The following is a 27,958-nucleotide window of genomic DNA, read 5'->3' as shown; positions in this document are numbered from 1 at the left end:
CATCAAAGAAGACAACTTGGATACTAAAGGTTTTATTGTACTATAAGAAACAGGATGTGTACAGATATTTATCAAGAGTTTAGGAAAAATGCTGTCAAAGAATTGGAGCAAGAATTTCTGGCATTCTTCCAGAATGAGAATGTGCATTATTAGAACAGCATATGCTGCAGATTGTCTACCTTATGACTAGTGACATTTATTGTGGACACAGGACATTAACATCTAATTACATCTGGAACTCCTATCCTGTTAATTCACAATCTGCACTGTCACATAATCACGCCTTTTTCTTAAGCTGATAAATATATTTCCTTCTATTCATGCCATTGATTATTGTTTTCTGACATTTTCACATGATTGGCACTTTGAGGTTCGCAGGTAAAATAACTCCTTCCTTCACTCATTAAGTACATTTACAATACCAAGATTTTTCAATTATGACAACTTCATTTACAAATTCAGTGTAGTTTATCACAAATCTGTAAGGTTTTTCATGTTCATAGTTTTCGTTATGTTCGTCAGTGATATAAAACAGATCCCTGTATTTGATTAGTTACTGTCAGTTTGACTACAGAGAGTGATAGCTATATCTGAAAACTAAAATTAATAAAATGGATAAACAAACAATGATCTTGTCATTGTGTGTGACACATTTCCACCTGGACATGCACAAATGTCACTCTTCTGACAGTGTGGCGTCGTTTATCTGGCCAGAGGTGGCGAGTATTAATTAGCAAACAATTAAAACTCATATAAATATGTTAATGAATGTCTAATCAACATTACATCAACACACTTCCTCATTATCAACCAATTTAAGATTTTTTTCATACATCTGTCAACTCTATTGTTCATAGGTTTAAATTCAGAATATTTACAGTTACAAAAATACATCTTCAGTAATGGTAGTGAAAACTTTGAAAGTCAAACAACTGTAACTTACGATAACCTTTTCAAAATTGGAATAATCTGGTGATATATGTTTGCATTTGCAGGGAGGGGTGCTACATCTCTGGTGACACGGACATATACCGAAAAGATTCTGTGGCTGGCCTACCATAACTCAGCAGACTAAACTCCTGACAGCTGTCCCAGTGTGTTTGCCAACACAATTTTATCTCCTAATTTAAATAATTGAAGATAATTAGGACCATTTCAGACCTTTTGTTGATGCAAATTACACAATGTTTGTACACTAATTTATGGATACTATTTTATATGTCCTGATACTATCTATATACAGACCAATACTTTTTGTATATACTTCTGTCAGCTAATGCTAAGACTGGAAAAAAGATATGAAAGATAGCCCAGGTTCTTCATAAATACAGCACGTAGTTATGTCAAACTACAAAAAAAAACCACAACTTACACTGGAAACACAACTAAAGGAATATAAAAAACATATTAAAAACTACTGCTGTTAATTCTTTTATTCAATTTAATAAAACTTCATATAATGTTCATGCTGGAGTGTCTTATCATCAAGTGATTCACTTATCATAATTTTAAAGGTAAGAATAAAATGGTTCTTGACAAAAAATGTTTCAAACATTTATCTATTCAATGAAAATTTGAACGAAGAAAACTAGCAGCCATGGGTGTTAAGAGTCCTCAGAATTCTATAAATGTTGTTATTGTTATGTAATATATGTCATAAAAATTAACTTGTTGACTGAAAAGTAACATATTCTGATGTATATTGTACACGTAACACAGAAGTAAACTATGTATATCTTTAACTGCCATCTCATGATAAGGATTTTAACTATGTCTAAATATGTTGTTTTCCCATATAAACTAAACTGTACCCCTTACCAAAGAGATCCTGAGGTCATATTATTCACAAGTTTGGTAAAGCATCTTAAAAGCCTTCCATTCATGCAGAAAATTTGATTTTACCAAATCTTGGTTTTTTGAAATTTGATTCCCTGCGGCTCCTTTTTGCCCCTCCCTTCAGTCCCTGTGGGTCAGCAGCCAGGGTCAATATGTCCATACAATCAAACTGTCATCCTCAACTATGAATTCTAAGTCGGAATTATTTCCAAAGGAAATTGAACAAATTATGCTCAAAATAGTAATTTTCCAATATAAAAGATAGTAAACTGTACCCTTCCTCTGTGGTAAATACCAGATCACACAGGACATGAAAATAAAACTTTTATAAAGCACCTCCAGACCTTTCTATCACCTGTAAGGATTTTCTTCTACTACTCCTAATTGATGAGGAAAATCACTTCTTTTGGCCCTGCCCTTCCAACCCTTAGGGTTAGGACACTAGAGTTAACAATTTTGTTTCACTTTTGACCATGGAATGTTATGCAAAATTTCATAGAAATTTGTTTAAAATTTTTTCCAGAAGATTGGTTATCAGAAGACTTTGGTGACCTAAAAAAAACTACCCAAGCCAGTAGTGGACAGTTCCGATATATTATCATATATTACAGGCTACAGTTCATAATTGATCATCTCAAAACTTTCTTACTGGTTTACTAGTAAAATAAGCATCATTCTTGATAATATTTCTCAATAAACATATTCATTATTTTTCAAAAATATACACTGATGTAGTTACACTTAGCCTAGTATTATGTAGTCACACTTCTGAATAATTTCATGTTGAACAGTCAGGAAGTTCTAATTCATGATAGATTCAGTTTAAACTGTTAATGCCAAAAAAATTTTCTCAAAAAATGTTTAAATGCCACAAACAGTGTCAAGAACTGTTTGCTTAATTGCTGTGTTCTTCCTTACTTTTCTATGATTAATTTTTTCTAATACTTTGGAAGAACTCTTTATGACTGTACGCTATTATAGTTCTAAATGCCACAAAAAACATCATTTGTCATCAGGAATGGCACGCCATCCGTCATAAGTTTATGTAGAAAGAGACAGAAAGATGTTAAATTTCACAAATGATGAAATGGGTTCTTTGTTTAAGTTTTCACCACAGTTTTCCCATTAGTTTGATAGTGTTAGTTACTCAGGCTTTATTTTCCTGTTAACTTCCAGCTAAAATTTACAGCAAATAACTAGAATTATTTTCATTGTCTTCATTTATATCAAATTAACTTGTCTGTAAAAACAGATTGAGAAAACAATGTGTCAGACATGGCTGAAATGAAGGGTTGATTTCCTAAATTTTCCTGAAAACCAAATTATCACAGTATTTTCAATGAGGCTGCTTGTAATTGAAACAGGGTACTTTTGTGGAGGACCATAGACTTACCTAAGTAGTTCCTACTTCTGCCCATCTCTGTAATACTGATGTTACAAGCACCTGCTGGGATCTGCACTATCAAGTTGTATCCATTGGGAAGGTGTGTCCGTGTAAATATCGCAGAAATGATCTGACAGGAAGTATTGTCTCCATTACACACACCACATCCATCACGCTCCAGCCCTGAGCCCAACACCCCATCACAACCCACCTTCTGTAATACAATAAATAAACATCACTTAGAATGGTTCTATGTTACAGGTATGAGCGAGGACAAAAACAAGAAAATGGCTAAAAACCTAAATTTGAGTTATTGCAGGAATGAATAAAGTTTCAATTATAAAGTACTTCTAAATAATGATTAATTAATTGTGTAAAGATGAAGAGATCACTATATGAAGTACTCTCTCACTATGAACTATCATCATTTGGAAACAAGTTTAGAAGAATGATGTGCTATTGATGATTTGTGGACGATTGGCATGCTTCATACACCAATACCAATGCTATGTATTTCTGCATCCATAAGCACGACAGATATCATGCGAATATTGTTGTTGTTTTAGAATCAGTAACCTTAATTAGCTGATATCCCAACAAAAGAGTTAAGTATAGGGGACATAAGGGGACTAATTTAAAAAAATCATTCAGATATTTTTTAAGGCATTGTGAACAAACACCAAGACAAAAGACACTGTATAAGAAAAACATCATACACAGACAAACACATACATAGATTGGATAATACGTACAGAGAAACACATATATTGAATCATACACACACAGAGAAACACATATGTATATTGGATCCTACGCACACAGAGAAACACATATGTGTATTGAATCATACACACACACAGAAACACATATGTATATTGAATCATACACACACAGGAAAACACATGTATATTGAATCCTACGCACACAGAAAAACATATATTGAATCATACACACACACAGAAACATATGTATATTAAATAATACACACACAGAGAGAAACACATATGTACATTGAATCCTACACACACAGAGAAACACATATATTGAATCATACACACAGAGAAACACATATATTGAATCATACACACAGAGAAAACCACACACACATATTTGACCATACATCTATTTGAATAGACATATTCAATGAACAACAGATAAACAACAAAGTATTGCGATTAGTTCTGAAGATCTACGGAAAGTCATAGAAGATACCTGGGTGTCCTAAGATGGTTAATATTTCAATGAAGGTTACCTGTTGTGGAGGCTATTGAATGGAATGTAGACCTTTTGACATACTCGAAAATTGAAATGCTGATTATTTCTGTCTCTTTCAAACTGTATTTAAATAGTTTTCATGTATCCTGAATGTCTGCATCATTTGAGAGACCATGTTAATTCTTTATCAATGATATCTAAGCCTCAGTTGACTGCACAGTGAAGGCAAAGTTGTACAAGGTAGGTGCTAAATTCTTTAGGGCACAAAACATCATTTTAACATGCAAAACATGTATAAAGTTATATAATAACAGGTGTGTTTTCATATATAGGTGCATGCAAAAACTAAAAAAATAAATTTAAACTTTGATTTACACAACTCATCACACAGAAGCCAGAGATATATCTTATATACAGCCGAAACTTGTTGTCTCGAAATTGCCAGAGTCAAAATTCTGTTTGAGTCGAAATAATTTTCAAGTCCAGATTTTTTCCCTTCTAGATCTTTGTAATTTTAGTTCGGATGACTCAAATTTCATTGAGTCAAAATTTCGGGTGAGTCGAAGCGATTTTTCGGTCCCTTCAATTGTAAAGCAAGGGAAAAGTCATTCATTGTCTCGAAATCAATTTTTGTCAAAACATCAGCACGTCTTCTGATGAAATCTGTCAAATCCGCTAATTATGGTGTAAAGGTGGTCCATCGTACCAAAACACTTGGTCTCAATTACGAGAGAAACTAATTTTAGCTTGTTTACAAAAGGAACTTTGTCAGGTTTAGTATTTGGGCAATGAAGTGCTGAAAACATTTTTCATTCATAGAGTCTATATCTTCGTGTGATTTGTTAAGTCTAGTGCTTGTACAATGTTTTCTTTAAAAGGTAAAATTTTTCTAGCATTGTGTTTTCATCAGTTTATTTATTCGTAATTAAGTCATGTTGATATGATTTGTAGCTTTATTCATATTTTTTGTAGCATATCAAAAACAAATTTTAATTTCATTTTATTGCCTTTCAGTAAAATATATGATATATATGTGCTTGGTCAGTAAGGGTATTGTAAACGTGTGCAGGACTTTTGCGATTTCAAAAAACATCAATCTACTCTGTTAGCAAAGCCCTACTTCATTCAACTGTAATCAACTTCGGGAAACATATCATCAACCTTATTTATGCACTTCGTTTGAGTTAAAATTCGGATAAGTCCATGGTCCCTTTAATTTTCAGATAACAAGTTTCGACTGTATTTCAAAAAACAATCCCAAAGGCCTCTGTTTTGCTCATCTCAATTTGAGCAATCACAACAATATCATTTATAACAAGTAATATTACTACTGTGTAAGGGGTAAGGCTGGTACCTCCACCAATAGAACTCAACATTCATGGTCACTGAGGGTGAACCTTAATTCCATGTTTCAAACCCAAGGACTGAACAAGACTTGTTGCTGATCCTAGTGATGTAAATGTTAAGGCCCTGTAGCTTGACTGTCATCATCATAAAGCATGCCAAATTGTAAAGCCAAATCATGATAAAACAATATATTCAGCTCTCCAAGCTCAGTAAAACTGCATGTAATATTGAATAGTAGAGATTTTAAAAATACCCCAGATATCATTAAGTTCCTGTAAATTCACAGGTAAAAAATCAAAGATACTCCAGAACTGTTTGGTTAAATGTTTTTATGATGGTATGTACTAGGAAGGATTCATGAAAAACATAAACTGCCCTGCCTGGGATTCAAATTATTGATACTTAATTCTCTTGCCAGACCTCTCAACTACAGAGGGAATTCCATTAGACAAGACTTGTAAAGTGACCTACTGTCAGTTTCTGTAAAGGCTGCATGGGTTCTAAAGATCTCTTGCTTTTTATTGTATTTTGAGATCTTTAAGTCAAACAATATAATAAATTGTTCCACATCAAATTAAAACAAAAGCCTCTCAGCTTGACAGGTGTACATGTAAAAATGCACAACATAGTCATTTCAACACATTATCTAAAAACATGACATCTCTACAGCTTTACCCATACTTTTAAATAACGAGACATCAGATCATCTGATATGTCAGAATCTACTTTTCATTTTATTCAACCATAGTCCAAATACCTTGACAATAGATCTATTCTCACCTGTACAAATGTAACACCTGTATTACATATAACAGATTTCATCTCTCGATAACAGATTTGTTTTACCAAAACTAATTCCTCTCACCTGTTTGATAAATCTGAACAAGTCTACACACTACACCTCAGACATAGTATTATGTTAAAAAGCCAAGAATATTTTTATGTACATATCAACTGAATACCAACCAGATTTAAATCCATGCTTCATGTCTCTTTACATCCATATAAGGTTATGTTGACCCATTTTCAAATGCAATATACACCACTGGATCATGATGAACATGAAAACCATGAACACTTTCTGTAAATGAAGCATGGAGTTAGGCCAAAGCCTGTAAACCTATCTTTTAGTGTTAGGTGTAGAGTGTCAAGGTCAGTGATCAAATAAAGGTCACAGTGTAATTTTTATACACAACACAATCCTGAAGAATAATTTATCCAAAAAACCTAAATCTAAGTACAGTTGAAGCTTGTCTCAAAATTGCTTGTGTTGAAATTCCATTGGATTTGAAATTATTTCCAAGTTCTAATTTTATCCTTCAGTGTCTTTGTAATTTTAAGGTACATGACTTGAATTTCATAGAGTCCAAATTTATTTGAATCGAAGTGATTTTTCAGTACCTTAATTGAAAAGCAAGAGAGAAGTAATTGGTTGTCTCAAAATTTATCTGTCCACAACACATGGCTAATTATGGCATATCAATCTATTGTCCATACCACATTTGGTGTCTGATGATTGATAACCAGTTTAATTATCCAATTAAAAGTTGGCTTCTTAATTAGTGTCACTACACTATAGCAGTGTCTTACCTGTACATTCAACAAGTACAGTGTTTACACAAAACAGTTAGCTTGGTTGTGTGCATCTTAAAGAACGAAAGAAACAAAATCGACAAACCATTCCATACTTTTTGACGAAATCTGATCCCAAGAATTCTGGAAGAAATTTATTTCTATGCTTATTTACTAAAGGACTGTGACCAGGTACTTTGCTAGATTTAGTGCTTGGACAATGCAGTTCTGAAAGTATTTTTCACTGCGAGAGTCTACATCAGTGTGCGATTTGTTAAGTCTTATGTATAATGTTTTCTATAGCAGTTAAACGCTTTCAAGTGCAGCATTTTCCATATGTTTCCATAGGAAATTCATGTTAATATGATCTGTAACTTCCTAATCATTTCTAGTACCATATCAACAACAAATTTTAGTTTTATTGATATTCTGTACAATATATGATCTATATGTGCTTGGTCAGGAAGCGGAACAAAGTGAATACAAAAGTAATTGATTGTTGGTGTTATTACATGTTTTGATATTTAAATAATAAAACAACAAAGAAGAAATCTATTTGTTTCTGTTTATCTATAGCCATTTTACATAACAGATTAAATTAGCCTGTTTGTACCACAGAGTACTAGCTATAGTAGCCCTTATTTTTTCACCTTAATTAATGCCAGAAAACTGATATCATCCACCTTATTTGGACACTTTGTTTGAGTAACAATTTGGACACGTCAAAATATTTTCCATAGTCTCTTGAATTTCAACATAACCAGTTTTGACTGTACGTAAGATCAGCATCAAATATACAACAGAGGTCGTGATATTCCTATTACGATATTTGATATAATGCATTCTGACATGTTTGTATGGAATGTTCACCACTAAAGTCTCCTGAAACTTGGAGGACTGATGCAGTACCAGTATCCTATATTAGAGATTATGTCCTAAACCATATCACATGTGTCAAGCATGATTATAGAAGTACAAGTATGAAAGTTTGACCCAGTGAAGTAACAGTGTAGTGTAAATGCATAATGCCAAGCAAGACCAATATTTTCCCCAAGAAACAGATAGCAGTGTAATCTAATAACAAACCAGTGCACTCCAAAACATTCTATTAAACAGTAAGTCCCTTGCGCTATAAAAAAAACATTAAAAAATTTTTTTTTTTTAAATTGATGAAAAAAAATTAATTTGAGCTGAAAAAATTAGCTTTATCACAGTGCAGGCGGCACCACTAAATCCTACTTCAGTCCTGATTCATATCTTTCCTTTTTTATTACCTACAGGAATGGATTATTAGATACATCTAACTGTAAGTGAAATCACACCTATCATTTTTCATGTCCGCAATATCTGTCTGTTAAGACAGAAAGGAAAAGTTGCTCACCACAGTTTGTAAAATTGGGATCTTTTGTAAAGATAGGCATTAAACTGAGCCCTTGTAGATTTGACAGTAACACACATACCACCCTGGACTCAAGTATCACTTTAATTTAGACTTGCAGCTTTAATTAAGTGGAAATGTCTTCACATAATCTTTTATAATTACACGAACTTTGTTGATGATACCTATTGTGCAGATGTACGTCAAAGGGTGTCGAGGTACATGGATAGTTTTGAGGGTAAGGTGATACTGTATTTACCTGGCGTTTATGTACATCCCCCCTTGTAATCTGCCGACCTGAGCCTTACACTGTCTCTTACACTCTGACAAGATCATCATGATATTTCAAATACTGTTTGTTTGTACAGGCTGTAGCAATAACGTCTGTCTAAAAACACCAACCCTGCTGATCTTCGCAATGGGTGTTTTTTCGAATCACTTGCTAAATTTGACAGTTATCTATTGGCTGTCTACAAAAAACACCGTCATGAAATTTAGCTCTTGTCAATCACAAATGCTGATAAAGTGAGCTCTGCGATCAATACAGCTATCAGCTATACACTTGGACAAGAACCAGTATGTTAAAACAAGTATCCAAAATGCTGATTATTGATAAAAAAATTTGAGCAAGTAATTCACAGGCAGGAAACCTATAAATACAAAAAATGAACCTGAACTTCAAAGAGGGAACAATCACAGAGAGGCAGTCATATCATCTTATAAAGTATTATAATATTGCAACCATTTCCACTCTGTCAAAGTGAGGGACATTAACTGAAGTCATATTTATCCTTTAGAATAAAACATTGACACTCACCTCCATACACTGTCAAATAGTGAGATAATAACTGAAAGTCATATTATCTTACAGTGTAACATTGACACTCACCTCCATACACTGTCAAATAGTGAGATATTAACTGAAAGTCATATTATCTTACAGTACAACATTAACACTCACTTCTATACAATGTCAAATAGTGGGATAATAACTGAAAGTCATGTTATCTTACAGTACAACATTAACACTCACTTCTATACAATGTCAAATAGTGGGATAATAACTGAAAGTCATGTTATCTTACAGTGTAACATTGACACTCACCTCCATACACTGTCAAATAGTGAGATATTAACTGAAAGTCATATTATCTTACAGTGTAACATTGACACTCACCTCCATACACTGTCAAATAGTGAGATATTAACTGAAAGTCATATTATCTTACAGTGTAACATTGACACTCACCTCCATACACTGTCAAATAGTGAGATATTAACTGAAAGTCATATTATCTTACAGTGTAACATTGACACTCACCTCCATACACTGTCAAATAGTGAGATATTAACTGAAAGTCATGTTATCTTACAGTGTTACATTGACACTCACCTCCATACACTGTCAAATATTGGGACATTAACTGAAAGTCATGTTATCTTACAGTGCAACATTAACACTCACCTCCATACAATGTCAAATAGTGGGAAAATAACTGAAAGTCATGTTATCTTACAGTACAACATTAACACTCACCTCCATACACTGTCAAAGCAAGGGTCGCTAACTAACAGCCATATTATCTTTTAGTACAACAATGGTTTACAATTATATGTAAATGAGCTGAGTCAAAACATTGACACAGAAGCATTCCTTTTACACTATCAACAGGACAGTTATCAAATGGCAAGATCAACCCAGATCTTAAAGTATTCACAAATGTGATATCTATGGAGTTCACAAAGATATAAACAAACATTTTGATAATTTATCACAACATTCAGAGATCCTGATATATTGATAAAGAATCATGGTATTTCCATCGCCCCTGTTTCATAGTTAAAGTCATTAGTCAACAAAAGTACTGGCTTAACTTGTTTCATTTGATCCTTATCAGTAGACGTTTTAATCCCTCAGTTCGGGCCACCTGTCTACAATCTGGCCAGACCTGGACAATGGTCAAGACTTAACATCTCAGTGATTTAATAATTCTGAACTGATGTGTATTTCCTCTGGCTTAACTTTGTAAACCACCTAAGTACACTTATGTGTTCAAGAATCACAACTTTTCTCAATTACCTTTTTAATTGTTAAGCCGATTTACTATCCTACAGGTGAAAGTATATTGTGACCTCCGCAAGAACTCCAAACGTTTGCTGTTTTATCTATTTATACAAGTCAGAGGCTATACAACTTGAGTAGAGGCTATACAGCTGAGAAAGAAAACTGATGGCTGGTGTTTGTTTGCTACCCCACTTGTGTTCAGTTTTTAATTCTTGGTAGGATGTATGTTTCCAATGTGGACTATCCTTACAGGTGGAAATTTAATGCACCATATTTCGTACCCTTTCAAAACAAGAATACTAACAATTTGTTAGGTCTGAGGCTTGAACTTATGGTAGGTTAATCTCATTGGTGTTTTCAATGGTAAATTGATCAGGGTTACTGGGTGTGTTTAATCATTCAGAGGCTTAAAAACATTCAAAAAATTTAAAAGAACTTTTGCATAACTTGGGAAACCTTAGATATTTAAATACTTTTGGAATGCACTTGCACTTTCAGTGTAATTTCACTTTTTTTGTTGGAGTTGTATGGTTAACATGAATTCAAATTAAAATTATTAACGAAGAGTATTATATATCAATTCCATCAATAGAACAGATTTGTTTAACTTACCTACACCTGTACCTCAAAATATTGAAACTAGACATCTTGACAATTTTTCTTTGTGTCAATGGTAGTATTATACATTCAAATTAAAGAACCCAGTAATTAGGTTTTCTTATGATTTTATTTTACAGGCCGGTGAATGCTCTTGAAATAAAATAGATCTGATTTAATCATTAATTAAGATTCAAATATGAGAATCTTATTTGACAGGCTAGCGAATACTTTTGAAAAACATAACTGATTCAATCAGTAAATTTCAGGTATTTTAAGAATCGTATTCTACAAGCCAATACTTCAATGCTTTTCAAATTAAATAGATTTGACTTAATTAGTAATTAAGTTGCATGAGAATCTTATCCTAAAGAAAATTCCGTTTTTCTTTTAAACACAGCACATGGACATAAAATATATCTACAAAATTATATATTTACATAAATATACCAGTATGTTTGTTGATGATTAATGTTAAATAGTATTCATTCTCCCTTTACTTTACCTCAAAATCATCACTACCAACAATCATTGAGTATTCATCATCATCATCATCATCATCATCATCATCATCATCATCATCATCATCGTCATCATCATCATCATCATCGTCATCATCATCATCATCATCGTCATCATCATCATCATCATCAAATCAACTTATTATTAATAGTGAATGCTTTTCAAATCCATTAGATTTAACTAAATGACTAAATCAAGCAGACTGACTTAATTGGTCAAAGATTAAAACAAAGTAGCAACAGCTGATACATACCATTGTGTTGCTAAGGTCAATAAATCTTTCTCATAAAAATTTTAAAACAGGCATAATAGGCCTGTTTTGCTAATTACGTAGTTATCTCACTTCTAAGAACTTGGCAGTGTAAAGGTAAAATTATCAGGTTTGAGTATCAATATTCTATGTTATGGATCTCTGTAAAACACTTTTATTCCACACATTATGAATTATTTATGATATGAAAGTTTTTAATTCTTTAATTCATCCACGTGACCTGCATATTTCTACTTAAGCCATCAATATGGGCCTCAGACTTTACAAACTCAAACTTCAACAACCTACAGGCTTCTATCATAACTGACAGAACTTTTGTTATTAGACAAATTTCTTACATTTGACCTCTGTAACTTCAATTTACATGCCTGTCAAATTTCATTTTAAAAACTTCGCTCATTCATGCTTCTCACCAAATATTATAGCCTTTTTAGAACTTGTTTGAATATTAAAAATGTTTTCCTCTGCATGCAACATCACTATATCCAATCGCACTTCCCTTAGCCAATGCTTCTAGTCCAATATTGTGACTAACAAGCCCCTTGGTTGAAGAAGTTAACCTGGACAGATACAATGTTGACCTGAACAGACACAATGTTGACTTGGACAGACACAATGTTGACCTGGACAGATACAATGTTGACTTGGACAGACACAATGTTGACCTGGACAGACAAAATGCTGACCTGGACAGATACAATGTTGACCTGGACAGACACAATGTTGACTTGGACAGATACAATGTTGACTGGACAGACACAATGTGTACTTGGACAGACACAATGTTGACCTGGACAGACACAATGTTGACCTGGACAGATACATGTTGACCTGGACAGACACAATGTTGACTTGGACAGATACAATGTTGATCTGGACAGACACAATGTTGACCTGGATAGACACAATGTTGACCTGGACAGACACAATATTGATCTGGACAGACACAATGTTGACCTGGACAGACACAATGTTGACCTGGACAGACACAATGCTGACATGAACAGACATTATGTTAACCTGGACAGACACAATGTTGACTTGGACAGACACAATGTTGACCTGGACAGACACAATGTTGACCTGGACAGACACAATGTTGACCTGGACAGACACAATGTTTACTTGGACAGACACAATATTGACCTGGACAGACATTATGTTGACCTGGACAGACATTATGTTGACCTGGACAGACACAATGTTGACCTAGATAACACTGTTAATATACATATATAAGCTGTAATCTTATTTTACCATTTTTTGTGCTTTAGATATTGCACTAATTACAGTGCCTCTATGCCATCAATAAAGCAACTATTGTGAAGGCACAATTTCCTCATCACATTTTTGTTAAAAATTGATATTGCAGTAAAATTTGAACGTGAATACATTCACCAAAATAAGTGTTTATAGTATATACATGTACATTTACATGCCTTTGATTTTGACTTATATTAAACAAATTCTGTTTTTAGTGACCTATGCAGTCTATCATCAGTATATCATAAAGCGTATGTCTTTCAATGTTTAATTCCCTGTACCCTATATTTGTTATATTATCATCTTATTGATAATGCCTTTTTTATACAGAGCATTACCATAACATTTTTTGCAAAGTCATTTTGCAGATTTAAAAGCTACAGTAATACTACAATGTGCACCTTTAACTTGTATAACCGTAATCATCCTGGCCACGAAATATCACACAGTATGGGTACATTCTGACCTATCAAAATGTTAATAAAAATCACAATCACAAAGTGTACATATAATAAACTGTAACACCATATACAACATCTCTCTCGCCTACAAATATGAATGTCAGTAAGTCAGCACAACAGAAGCTTGACGACTATAATCTCAAATCATTTTATATTAAAGAACCTAAAGGAATGAGATTCTTATTTCATCATGTTTTAATTTGCTGACTAGATAAACTTAATGTGATATTTTTCTTATTCAGCAAGCTTGTAAAGGTTTGTGGGGATGCTGTACTGTACAAATGTATACAGGGAGTGTAATGACTTTTCAACAAAAGATTAAAATTACAACATGACATTCCATCTGGAACCCAACTTAAATTCATAGTCCAGTACAAATTCAAGAAATTTAATCACTGATATGATTAAAAAAAGCAGTATTTTTTAATTAAATTTTGTCTCAACAAAGAAATTGATGAAAACCAAATTTCTCTGGAAATAAAACTCACATATCAGTTCATGAATATTACAATGAGTGAATACAATGTCAAACAAGAGCTTACACTTGAGTTACGCATTTAATTTAAACAAGGTTGCTTCATCACTATCCTGTTACATGTCAGTTTATGTGATACTAACAAACTTTACAGGTGTCAACACTCGAATAGTCCTCTGATTCATCAAAATAACAACCATGATTTTGTCTGTGTCAGCACTTGACCAAATGTAACCAAAGGAACCTAAACATTACCTCTGATTCCAGATAATCCCAGGAACCTAAACATTACCACTGAATCCAAGTTATCCCAGGGACCTGAGCATTGCCTCTGACTCCAGGTAACCCCAGAGACCTGAGCATTGCCTTTGACTGCAGGTAACCCCAGGAACCTGAGCATTGCCTCTGACTCCAGGTAACCCCAGGAACCTGAGCATTGCCTCTGACTCCAGGTAACCCCAGAGACCTGAGCATTGCCTCTGACTCCAGGTAACCCCAGGAACCTGAGCATTGCCTCTGACTCCAGGTAACCCCAGGAACCTGAGCATTGCCTCTGACTCCAGGTAACCCCAGGAACCTGAGCATTGCCTCTGAATCCAAGTTATTCCAGGGACCTGAGCATTGCCTGAGCATTGCCTCTGCTCCAGGAAACCCCAGGAACCTGAACATTACCTCTGACTCCAGGTAATCCCAGGGACCTGAACATTACCTCTGACTCCAGGTAATCCCAGGGACCTGAACATTGTTGCTGACTCCAGGTAACCCCAGGGACCTGAACATTGCTGCTGACTCCAGGTAACCCCAGGGACCTGAACATTGCTGCTGACTCCAGGTAACCCCAGGGACCTGAACATTACCTCTGACTCCAGGTAACCCCAGGGACCTGAACGTTGCTGCTGACTCCAGGACCTGAACATTACCTATGGCCCAAAGTAACCCCAGTTATGATTCCCGTATCTACTGTGAAATAGGTGACATATCTCAAGGGTAAACATTCAAGTTTGTAACTACATTCAATCAAAATGACACTGGGTGCATCAGTGCACTGATGCAGTGCTGTGTATTGTGTATACCCTACCTGTACTGTACACATCAGGTAAGATTGTTTGTTCCCCTGTCACCAAACAATACACAAATTAATCACTCGACATTCCATAAATTTCTAGGTTTTATTCTAGAAGAAATCAATGACAAACAAGGACTGAAATAGCCTGCCTAAAAAAAGCTAACTGTAGCCAAAAACAAAACATATTTTCATGACATTTTTCAACCCAGACTTAAAATCACACCTGGTTGGGCGAGATGACAAGATTAGATAAGTAGATAAGATAAGATATATATTATTATAATGTGCACATATGTCACATATTAATATCTCATACAATACATAAATGTGTAACAACATTGCAACATTCGGTTGAAGCTGACCCACTTTCTATCCAGCTTGGCAATTTACAAACACAGCAGTACAATTATCTATTACACCTCAATGGATTTTTTGCAGTTGGAATTTTCATTGGAAATAAAACACTCAGCATATTTCCTTCAAAGTCTCCATTTGAAATATAACACTACATTTACTAAAGCTATGGGACTTGTAGACAGTCCATTATCAAGGACATAAGAAACAGAAACAAAAATTGACTTGAAAGTTTGCATTTCATTGAAACTCTTATAAGGCTGAATTTCTAAGATACGTCTGTAATAGGCCTAAGTGTCCCATAATCCCTTTACCTTCTTCAACCCATATCTCCCAGTAAGAGAAATTGATTTATCACATAATTCACCTGTAATCAAGCGAATTCTGTCATGTAATCATTTTGCATAAATATTATAATATATACTGGCACATTTTTCATTGGCTACAAGACTCAAAAACTGATTATGATGTCATAATATGGATAATGGTATTACCTCAGGTATTGAATACAGCTCAACAAAATGGCTGCCTTTATTGGATTTTGTCCTCCATATTTTTACTATTTTAACTTTTCTGAGTTATATGATGAAGAAGATCTTAAATTTGTTTTCATATGATATATGAGATTTTATGAAACTCGAAGTTTAACTTCTGCTCATTAAGATTTGTTTCATTGAATCCCATATGGAATGAAAATCCAATATATATCATCATAAAAAAAAACCCTGTTGTGTACAAAGGAAATGTAAAAACGAATTTCGTTTGATATTAAGCCTGTATATTTTATTAAACTAAGAAAATGTGTCTTTCAACAGGGATTGTTTTTGTATTAAACTTGTATATTTTACTAGACAAAGAGAATTTGAACAGGGATTTTGTTTGGTATTAAGCTGGTATATTTTACTGGATACCACTGGACTGACTGTAAGAGACAACATCCTATTTGTAACAACAATAGGCTGTGCAAGAGAAAGGCATGTGACATCATTGCAGTACAATACTTCCCCTAACAGAGTCAACAGCTGACTTCCTCAACATTATAAAAAGGCTACTGATGAACTATATGCAACAGGTGAAGTTTGCTTTCCAGTGTGACTTTCCATTCAATAATCTTACATCTGTTTTGCACAATTTACATAGAAGACAAATGGTCTGTCAAGAGTTACTTCCCTTTTTATAAACTCGGAAGACAAATGATCTTGTCAAGCATTACATCCCTTTCTATTAACTCAGATTTTATATGATTGACACATTCTCTTTTACTTTTTGTTTGGAATAACTTAAGAGGATCAACACTGACATTCTGTTGAGGACTATTAAACAATCAGTAGGTGATTTCTCAGCAAACAATTTCGTTAACTATTAGTTACTTGTTGCCAAATTCGGTATAGATAATTCAGTTCATGCTATGTTCCCCAGTGAAAATGATTATATGGTACCTTATCAAATTAATCCTATTAATGGGTATGAGTAGATTAGTTGTATGACTGATTCTGGATTTACACAACCGATAAATTAACTTATCCAGAGTGATTTCCCTTTCAACCTGGCACAGGTTACGTCCAGTCTGATTTATCAAACTACGGTATGCGACATTACAGGTATAGTTCTAATCAGGACCTGATATTAGGTATGTACAATATATACCTAATATATGTATAACCATGTATCAAACTAGCTCAGCTGGCTCAAATATGTTATTTCAATATTCATTTAAAACTCATAATCACGAACAACAGCGAAATGGAATTCTCTAGTCTTTAACAGACATGTCACTAATGATGATATATACATAGGATCTTAAATAAATTTACATTTCATATAGGATATAATGAAACAAGTCTTAAATTCTTTATTTTTGTAGACCATGGCAAGGAAAAATTTAAACTTCAAGAAGTTTTCATAAAATTACATATGAACTGAAAACAAATCTATGTGTTTTTTTTTATCACAAAACTTAGAAAATAATTCCTTACCTTCAATCTAACTACACTAACAATAAGATGTTCCATTATACTCACAGCCTACCATAGAGTACATACAGTACTACGTTTCTGACATGACAATTTAAAATATTACTTGCTAGATACACATATACCTAAGTAGTTTGTGTTTTGGACATGACAATATAACATATTACTTCCTAGGTATACATATACCTAACAATTATGGTGTCTCTTACTTACCAACTAATTCATCCTACTTAGAGAAATGTTTTCTACATCTAGGTCAATGTCCAATTGGTGTCCATCCTGTGGTTGACAGGAATGTTAGCACAAACTGGCTACATTACATCCCTCATCCACATTCCACAGTCAGTATAGAGAAATATTTACACTAAGTATTGGGTCGGATTCATTTTCTGATTTAACCTACCAATGTCACCATTCCAAGTGACCTGATGAGGTATCTATTCTAACGACTTATATATAAAGTTTTTTATTTTAAAGGGGTTTGTGTTCTTTTTGTAGAATAAACAGAAAAAAAAATGGCCTGAAAATTAATAATAAAAAGAAAACTACCTATTAAACAATTTCCACAAAATAACATGTAAAAAACATTGTTCTTTCTCCCACAATTCCCTTAAAAAATATATTGTTTTTCTTCAAATCTTTTGGTTAAGCAGCAAAACCACCAACTTTCAAAGATCACTATAAACAAAATATCCTTTATGAAACAAAGAAATGCTTACAAACGAGAATCAGGCAATTCTTAACTAAGAAGCTTCATTGAATTCGTCTTTATCCAGCTGCCATTCACTGTGCTCATGAACGCAGGTCAATGCTTACAGGAAGTGAAAACCATACGACAAAAAATTCAATTAAAACCATCCCAATCATATTCTTAACATATCTTGTAGGGCAAGTAAAAAGAGACTCCCCTTAGAATTTCAAAAAGGGGCATAACTCCTACAACAGTTGAATAACATGGGGAAAATGTGAATGTACAACTTTAAACTTTATTTCATTCTTCACATTTGAAGAAAACACTTTGAACAAGATCAGTTTAAAGGAAATATTTAGATATAGACTAAAAGCAGCAGCTAAAGACTACTAGGTCTGAATATATACCCATCTTCTCTATAGCTCCAAGGCTGGGTCTAAATACATTCAACCACTCTACAGCTACATAGCAAGGTCTGAATACAACCAACAACTGAACTTGTACACTGGGTCTGAATACAGCCTAACTCTCTACAGTTCCATTAACGGCAGGGTCTATGACTTCATGGATCTACAGCTCCAAGTCTGGGTGTGAATACTGAACAGTTCTAATCTGCACAATACAGATTTCTCTACAGATCATGAGAATGTCTTGTGGCCCCTTTACTCCTAGAAACTCAAGACAATGCTCTTCTACACCTCAGGATCACTAAAATTCCACGAAGGTTATAAGTTACCATGACTAGGAAACTGGCATCATTTGACGGAAAGTCAAAACTAATGTGTGTCAAAAATGTCCTTGCTCCCATACATATCAAAGTATCATTGATGAATTTGCCAAAGTTATCAATTGTGACCTTTAACCTTGTCTGAAGAATATCTTAATATGAAAAGGTGTAAAACTTCTTGATATGATACTAATGGGTAAATATGAATCATATCTGTTGAGAGGTTTTCAAGATATGTCTGAAACAAGACATGGCATGACAAGGAATCATGTGACAAGACATTACCCGACATGCGTGACACTGAAGTCCTTTCTTGAAATAGTGGGGGTATAATTCCAACGAAAGTACAATGCAACATTTATTCTCAGGATACCAGAAATCATTATTTTTTATTCTGTATGGAACATACAAACTTGCCTTCAAAATCTGAAGTAATCTTTTGGGTCTTAATCAATAAGAAAAGATCAATCCACAGCAATTTCTAGATTAAAGCTGTCACTCCAGGGGCTGGTGTTGAGGTCACTAGCTGGAATTTCCGGAGGCTTTGGAGTAAGAGGGGGGCAGATCTGTTTCATAGATTTAATGTTTATAACTGTGATTTTGTCTACTCCTGGGGCTCATATGGAGGTACTTGGTTTAAATATCAGAAGCCTAGGAGGTCTTGATAAAATTCCAAATCATTTATAGTAACTTTACCTGTCAGCCATTTCATTTTTCTGAGAAGATCCATTCAGCATGATGAATAATAAATAAGTAAACTTTATTCATTTCATAACAATTGCTAAACAACTTATATTAATCATTCTTTTTGGCCCAGATGGCAGCGTGCAAGGAGTCTTATAATTACTGTGAGAGGAAACCAAAGATGGCTACTTGTCTGCAATTTTAGTTCTCTGATCTTGTCTCAAAATCAAACAGTAAAACCAGGGATGAACAGAAAAGCCTAAACATGTAATTTGTGAAATATCCATCTAGTACTTCAAGAGAGCAATTGTTTCCATACATGACCTCAATTTGAACTTTAATGATCATTAATTGTAAATGTTTCTAGTTTACGAAGAGACTGATTTCATCTTGTTATCTCCATGAAAATAAACTTAGTTAAACTTTAATAGTCACCCCCCAGATCATTATCAGTATAAAAGGCAGATTACAAGGTAAAGGGTCTGAGAGATTGAGCAATGTGGTTATGTATCTTAAGAGATGAACTGTTTTACAGAAGGCCCTATTAGAACTTACAAACTTTTTGCCAACACTGATATTTAAACACAATTTATTTGGTTTCAAACAATTTTAAAAATAAATGTTAAGAAATTTTAACTCTAAAAACATCTGGTTGAGTATATCAATCTAAATGGAAAACAAAATATTTGAATTTGTTGTTGCTAAAATCAAAAAGTTTATATATAAATAGTGTACTACACTTGACAGAAATATCCTTCTGCTTTTTACAAGGCAAATGTGCTTTGTCAGTATGCATTGTGATACATTGCAAAGTGGTGATAACACATACATTCCTAGCTATGAAAGACAGCAGTGTGAGCAGAACTAATGCTGTCAATGGGTGTAAAATATCGGGTAATTGTGCGGTATCATCTGTATATGGCCATACCTATAACACATGCATTAAATCTTGGTTACAATCACACGCTCATGTGAGTACGAACCATTGAAACGATTCAATCATTTTCATGACAACACTTGACTTTTTTATTTATTGTCACATGGATTCACATTAGTTTTACACCTCTGTTTCCTAACAGATCCTTAATCTAGTTTAATGGTTTTACTAGTTCACTCACTTTACTGTCATTAAGTATCTAATATTTACCTTTGTTTTTTATCTAATGACTTATTCAAATTTATTGTGACAGGTTAAACGATCACTTTGCCTGCATGTACATATGCAGACCAAATTTCAATTGGTTAACATGTTTCTAAAACTTGTTAAAACATTTTAGACTTTTTCAATACAGTTGTAATATGCATTATGATAACAGAATTCTGGACCTAGAATTTAAAGAATTATTTAAATTGTGCTGTAATGATATGGTCAAGTACACTATGTTGCATACCATACTTCAAAGATAAACATGACTCCACATAACTTATTAATGTACATTAAGGATAGTAAGCTATGTGTACAACATAAAAACTTCAATGTTTTTGTCCTTAAAGTATGGAGCACACACCACACTCAGAACAGGCTAGCCAGCCTTTTACTCTCCTGATATGATGAGAACATGTCTCATTAATATTCTAGCCCACCTTCTCCAAATTTTGGTGGCGTCATAATTTGTGCCTTCTAACAAAGCAGAGGACAATGGGTGTAGATTATTTCTTTATTTTTGGGGGCAATGTGTTACTGAAGCATTGCCATATGCTGCTTCTCCTCAGTCTTGCAGTGTGACAGATGAAATGTTTGATGTGGGATACCTTACAAACAAGTCTTCTCACCTTACAACCAATTACAACAATTAGTTTCACGTGGATCAGCACTGGTGACTGGTAGGAAGGGAAAGAACTGAAAAAAAATCATCAAGTGTAACAAATTTAAAGTCCACTTCCTAGACAACAATTAAAACAATGGAACCTCCTAATATCTATTGTGACCTTGACCTCACACAGAAAAAGAAACTACGTCCAGCCAATCAGTACCTTAATTATGTTTCAATTGTAATCAATATCTCAATTGTCTGGATTTTTTTTTAAAAACAGTAAAGCTGCAACAGTTTGGAATCATGACTTTCATGCAGATAAACCAAACCTTGACATTCAATATCTGATAGTGACCTTTACAGAAGAACAACATTTGAAATCAATATAATACTGGCTAGTCATGACGTTTTTCTTACAATATTTGCCTGCTGCTTCATTTCTGAAGGAGGTTTAACAAGACTTCTTGGAGTAATCCCTGAAGTCTTTTAGAAATCAGCAGTAAATATAATTGAAATCTCTGACCCCTTACTGTGTCCTTGACCTCAGATTACAGACTCAAAAGTAGTGAAAAACCATCCTGTCTTGATACACCTGATATCTGTATCAATGCTTGACACAATCTATTTTAAGAAATTTACTTTATTTCCCCTATTGGGCCCTGCCCCTCCTGCACCAGGGGACCAAAGATTCACAATTTATACAAAATTGATTCCCCTTCACCAAAACATGATTTACACCAAATTAGGACAAAATCCAATCACTTCTCTTGGGGAAGTATGATTTGAAAGAATTTCCTCAATTTCCCCTATTGAGCCCTACTCCTCACGCTCCTGGAGGCCAAGATCCACTGTTTATACAAAATTGATTCCCCTTCTCCTAAACATGACAAAGTTCAATCATTCCTACCGGAGGAGTAGGATTTTAGAGAATTTCTTAAATTTCCCAATTTGGGCACCACCGTTCAGACCTTGGACAGGACAGACTTTTATACAAAAAAATGTTCCCTTTCTACTGAAAATACTTCTGATCAAATTTTGTCAAAATCCCCTCAGCTGTTCATGACTAGTCGCATTTTTGTAGAAAAAGTTGACAGACGACAGATGACCAGGTCAGGCCAGGTTGGCTAAAATTCTATCGAGAAATCAAATTACAAGATTGATGTTATCTACTGGTTGACAATTGTAAGTGATCTTAACCTGAGAAACAGGACTCTGCCAAACATTTTCACACAATATAGTTCGTTAAAAACCCCTTTAGACTCTTTAGACTTAAATCTTAAGGCTGATGTCACTAAACTAATTGATTTTCTATAAAAAGTAGCATAGACATTGACCTTTGAACCTTGAAAAACAAACTGAAATTTAATGCATTTTCAAAAATTGACTTTGCATCAGGTTTTCCTGCTGAGCTTCAGGTCCTTGCTATCACATTGAGGTTTAAATGAGCATATCAAAGCCTCCCAAAAATACACACATGCAACACATGCAAATCACCTCAAATACATCAGAAGACCATCCTTAAATGATGGATGTTAAATAGTAATTTGTAACTGTGTTGTCACTGAATGTCCCAATGTTTTTTTTGTAAATAGTAATTTGTCACTGTGTTGTCACTGAATGTCCCAATGTTTTTCTTTTGTAAATAGTAATTTGTCACTGTGTTGTTACTGAATGTCCCAATGTTTTTTTGTAAATAGGAATTTGTCACTGTGTTGTTACTGAATGTCCCAATGCTTTTTTGTAAATAGGAATTTGTCACTGTGTTGTTACTGAATGTCCCAATGCTTTTTTTGTAAATAGTAATTTGTAACTGTGTATGTCACTGAATGTCCCAATGTTTTTCTTTTGTAAATAGTAATTTGTCACTGTGTTGTCACTGAATGTCCCAAATTTTTATTTTTTAAATAGTAATTTGTCACTGTGTTGTCACTGAATGTCCCAAATTTTTATCTTTTAAATAGTAATTTGTCACTGTGTTGTCACTGAATGTCCCAAATTTTTATTTTTTAAATAGTAATTTGTCACTGTGTTGTCACTGAATGTCCCAAATTTTTATTTTTTAAATAGTAATTTGTCACTGTGTTGTCACTGAATGTCCCAAATTTTTATTTTTTAAATAGTAATTTGTCACTGTGTTGTCACTGAATGTCCCAAATTTTTATTTTTTAAATAGTAATTTGTCACTGTGTTGTCACTGAATGTCCCAAATTTTTATTTTTTAAATAGTAATTTGTCACTGTGTTGTCACTGAATGTCCCAAATTTTTATTTTTTAAATAGTAATTTGTCACTGTGTTGTCACTGAATGTCCCAAATTTTTATTTTTTAAATAGTAATTTGTCACTGTGTTGTCACTGAATGTCCCAAATTTTTATTTTTTAAATAGTAATTTGTCACTGTGTTGTCACTGAATGTCCCAAATTTTTATTTTTTAAATAGTAATTTGTCACTGTGTTGTCACTGAATGTCCCAAATTTTTATTTTTTAAATAGTAATTTGTCACTGTGTTGTCACTGAATGTCCCAAATTTTTATTTTTTAAATAGTAATTTGTCACTGTGTTGTCACTGAATGTCCCAAATTTTTATTTTTTAAATAGTAATTTGTCACTGTGTTGTCACTGAATGTCCCAAATTTTTATTTTTTAAATAGTAATTTGTCACTGTGTTGTCACTGAATGTCCCAAATTTTTATTTTTTAAATAGTAATTTGTCACTGTGTTGTCACTGAATGTCCCAAATTTTTATTTTTTAAATAGTAATTTGTCACTGTGTTGTCACTGAATGTCCCAAATTTTTATTTTTTAAATAGTAACCTGACCTGGACATTTTTGGCTCTTATACAAAAAATCAGTCAAAGTGTTACCAGGATTTACATTTGTATCTTTAACTAAATGTATGAAATTATTTCAATGTATGACACTGATTAAGCAAGGGTGGAAAGGTAATGTGACAAGATGGAACAGACAACATGGTAACATGTCTCCCAATAAATATGGTAGGCAAAACATTAAGATTTCCAACTCCTGTGCTAGTGGGTCCTTACTGGAACTGTGCATTTTTACATCCTAGAATTACAGGTAAAATCACAAAGTAAAAGAAGACTGATAAATTCACTGGTTTTCTGGCACAGTTCTGATAAATATATAGGGTTCTAAAATGATCTAGTTAATATGCTTATGTGTCACAAAATAACAATACTTTTAATCTACAATCAAAATGTACTCTACTTAAAGCATAAATCTGGTTTATCAGGAAATGAATCTGGACCTAGTAACACAGACTGAAGTGTGACCGTCACAAACTGTTATAGAAATGTGCCTCTATACATAACAGAGTTGTTATTCCTTTGCCTACCGCTATGTCTAGTTACGATACTGTATCCCCTTTTATCGCAGCGATCAGATTCTTCAACCACAAAAGTAGGCTGTGAGAAAACAATGACTTTCATGATAAAACAAACTCAATGGAATATGATCTAAAAAAAAAGAAAAAGAATTTAAACATAAGACTTTACGTAATGGATGTTCTGACATCTAAAGCCAAAATAGGTATCAAAACAGTAGGACAATAACAGCAGATCTGCAGTATTCATAAATGCAGGCAGATAGAGGTAAGAACAGTTAATCCAACAGAGACAGAATGAAGTAGGAAGAGATATCCAACAGAGACAGAATGAGGTAGGAAGAGATAATCCAACAGAGACAGAATGAAGTAGGAAGAGATAATCCAACAGAGGCAGAATGAAGTAGGAAGAGATAATCCAACAGAGACAGAATGAAGTAGGAAGAGATAATCCAACAGAGACAGAATGAGGTAGGAAGAGATCATCCAACAGAGGCAGAATGAGGTAGGAAGAGATAATCCAATAGAGACAGAATGAGGTAGGAAGAGATAATCCAACAGAGACAGAATGAGGTAGGAAGAGATAATCCAACAGACACACAATGAGGTAGGAAGAGATAATCGAACAGACACACAATGAGGTAGGAAGAGATAATCCAACAGACACACAATGAGATATGAAAGATATTCCAACAGAGCAGAATGAGGCAGGGAGAGACTCCTCCATAAAAAGAGACAGCATGAGGTAGGGAGAATCTCTCCAATTGAGAAACTGAATGTGGCAGGGAGAGACTCCCATGTAGACAGAATGAGGTAGAGAAAATCTCTTCCAATAAAAACACTGAATGAGGTGGGAAGAAATTCTCCAATAGAGATAGGATGAAGTAGGGAAAAACTCTTGAATAGGGACACAGAATGTGGTAGGGAGAGACTCTCCAATAAAGACACAGAACGAACATTTCTGAAATCTTTGTACAGAGAAACAAAGTTAAATGAGACTGGTAATATGTATCAAAAGTTATCTTCCTTAAAAAGAACTGAATTAGCAAACCTAAAACTTAAGATATATATAAACATACACACACACACATACACACACACAAACATTACTCAAACAAATGTGTGAATTAGCAGATATCTCTAAAAAGAAATAAAAAAGTGTGTTTCATTAATCAACTCAAATACAATTTATATCTTTTGTCATCATACTAAAAAATATTTTATCATCTTGTTACTGTGAAGCTGTCTTGGGAAGAAAATGTAGGTTAAGGTGCATACACAGCATCTCCATGTTGGTTATCTTAGCAGGCTAGACATTGACGAGCCTACAAACACAGCATCTTCTGTTGCTTGACATATTAATCTAAGACTTTCCATTTACATAGTCATGTGCACCACTACGACCTCCATGCATGGTGTGGTGATGATGCCAAAACTTCACAATAAAAATTTTGATGGAAGTCTCATTCTGTTGATATTTTAAATTCTTAATAAACTGATATCTAGAGTAATTTAAAACATTTTCTTCTGAAAAATTTCATTTTGGCCTCCAAATAGTTAATCCCAGAGATAAAGTCATTATAATTGATCAGCAAATTCAGGGTCATCCACCGTCTTTGATTGTAAAACTCAGATTTTCTCAGAAACATTGCCAATATGAATTGAAAGGCAATCAAATTTGATGGCCTCACACTCAGTAAGTAATTTAAAAATTTTATTTTTTCAAATGTCTATGTTTGAATTGTACTTCAACGCCAACTTATCATTTTCTTTCTTCCAAATTAATATATGAAATATTACATATTGATGTGACAAAAAGTTACTTAATAATTAAAGATTTTTCAGATTTAATGCAACTGATGATAAAATGAATTAGAACAATGTTTGGTGAAATGATGTCTGAGTCAGCAATACAGCCCCGCACACGTTCCCTAATCCATGGTGGTACGTACACACAGCTAGACAAAAGCATCATCCATGTTATGACCACTATTGTAGCTTTAATACAAAATTTATATCCAACCTTTGAACTGCTGCATGTGCTATAATCTACCTAACAATCCCTTCTTTAATTTTTTGTCAATAAAACTGTCTTCCCTTTCCTTGAATTTCAACATTTGCCATTCTGAATGCACATGCCTTTCTGCTGGTTCTCTGACATTTGACCTATTTAATGATCACTTTCCCTAAATGACCTCTCTTTAACAACAAGAACTTCAGCACATGACGAAGCAGTTTGTACCATGTACACTCTGTATACAAATTGTTACACAACTTTAACAGGTAATTGAATCAGCAAATAACCAGTGATCTACCGAAAACAAAAATCTTAAGCCAAACCAGCCCAGCAGAAGGAAACTTTATATCAATGTCCCACATTCAGAAAATTGTAAATTCTCTGGAAGTTTTGATTGCAGTGTTTCAGATAAGGCATAAAAATTAAAAGTGTCATGATATGAAGAATTTCAATCACAATCTCTCAACATCTAGACTTTATAAGAGTCCTTATCATCTAACATTAAACTCAGGCTGGTGGTGGGGTGGGATGGAGGGTAGGGGGAAGGATGGGAGTGTTATCCTATAGTTCTTTGAAAGATATGAAATTATCAATAAACTTTGATCTATGTTACACTGTGTCTTTGAATCATTTATCTAATTGCATGTTATGACCTTGATGACCATGCTTGGTGAAAGTCGTCTTGTGTTACCTATATCTCACACTACATTTATAGATTTGAGTGACCTTGGGTGACCTTAATGACTCTATTACAACAAAGTGGACTTAAGTGACCATTATCTGACCATGTCATATCTTAGTGACTTTGACTGACCTATTTAATTTGGTATTAGTTCCATTTAGGTGACCTTGGGTGACCTTATTGACTTTTTTTCCCATCTTGGGTAAAAAATTAAGTGACGTTTCTTCTAAGTGAACTTGAACCATCTATACCTATCCTTGTTGCATCTTACTGACCTTGGAT

The 27,958-nt window shown here is 33.9% G+C and overlaps 1 protein-coding gene across 1 annotated transcript in view; it reads right to left on the bottom strand.

Annotated features, from left to right (window-relative positions):
• LOC132544506 (ADAMTS-like protein 4) overlaps positions 1 to 27,958 on the bottom strand; it is a 148,874-nt gene that overhangs the window by 63,224 nt on the left and 57,692 nt on the right. Inside the window, exon 7 of the mRNA XM_060208109.1 lies at positions 3,230 to 3,434. Within this exon, the coding sequence (XP_060064092.1) occupies positions 3,230 to 3,434 (205 nt within the window). The remainder of the gene's footprint in view (positions 1 to 3,229; positions 3,435 to 27,958) is intronic.

The sequence above is a fragment of the Ylistrum balloti genome, unplaced genomic scaffold, assembly GCF_031769215.1.
Source record: "Ylistrum balloti isolate Yb309-2 unplaced genomic scaffold, AGI_CSIRO_Ybal_v1 Utg369800, whole genome shotgun sequence".
Classification (NCBI taxonomy): domain Eukaryota; kingdom Metazoa; phylum Mollusca; class Bivalvia; order Pectinida; family Pectinidae; genus Ylistrum; species Ylistrum balloti.
The sequence above is the reverse complement of the archived record's forward strand: the minus strand, read 5'-3'. Positions and strand labels throughout refer to the sequence as shown.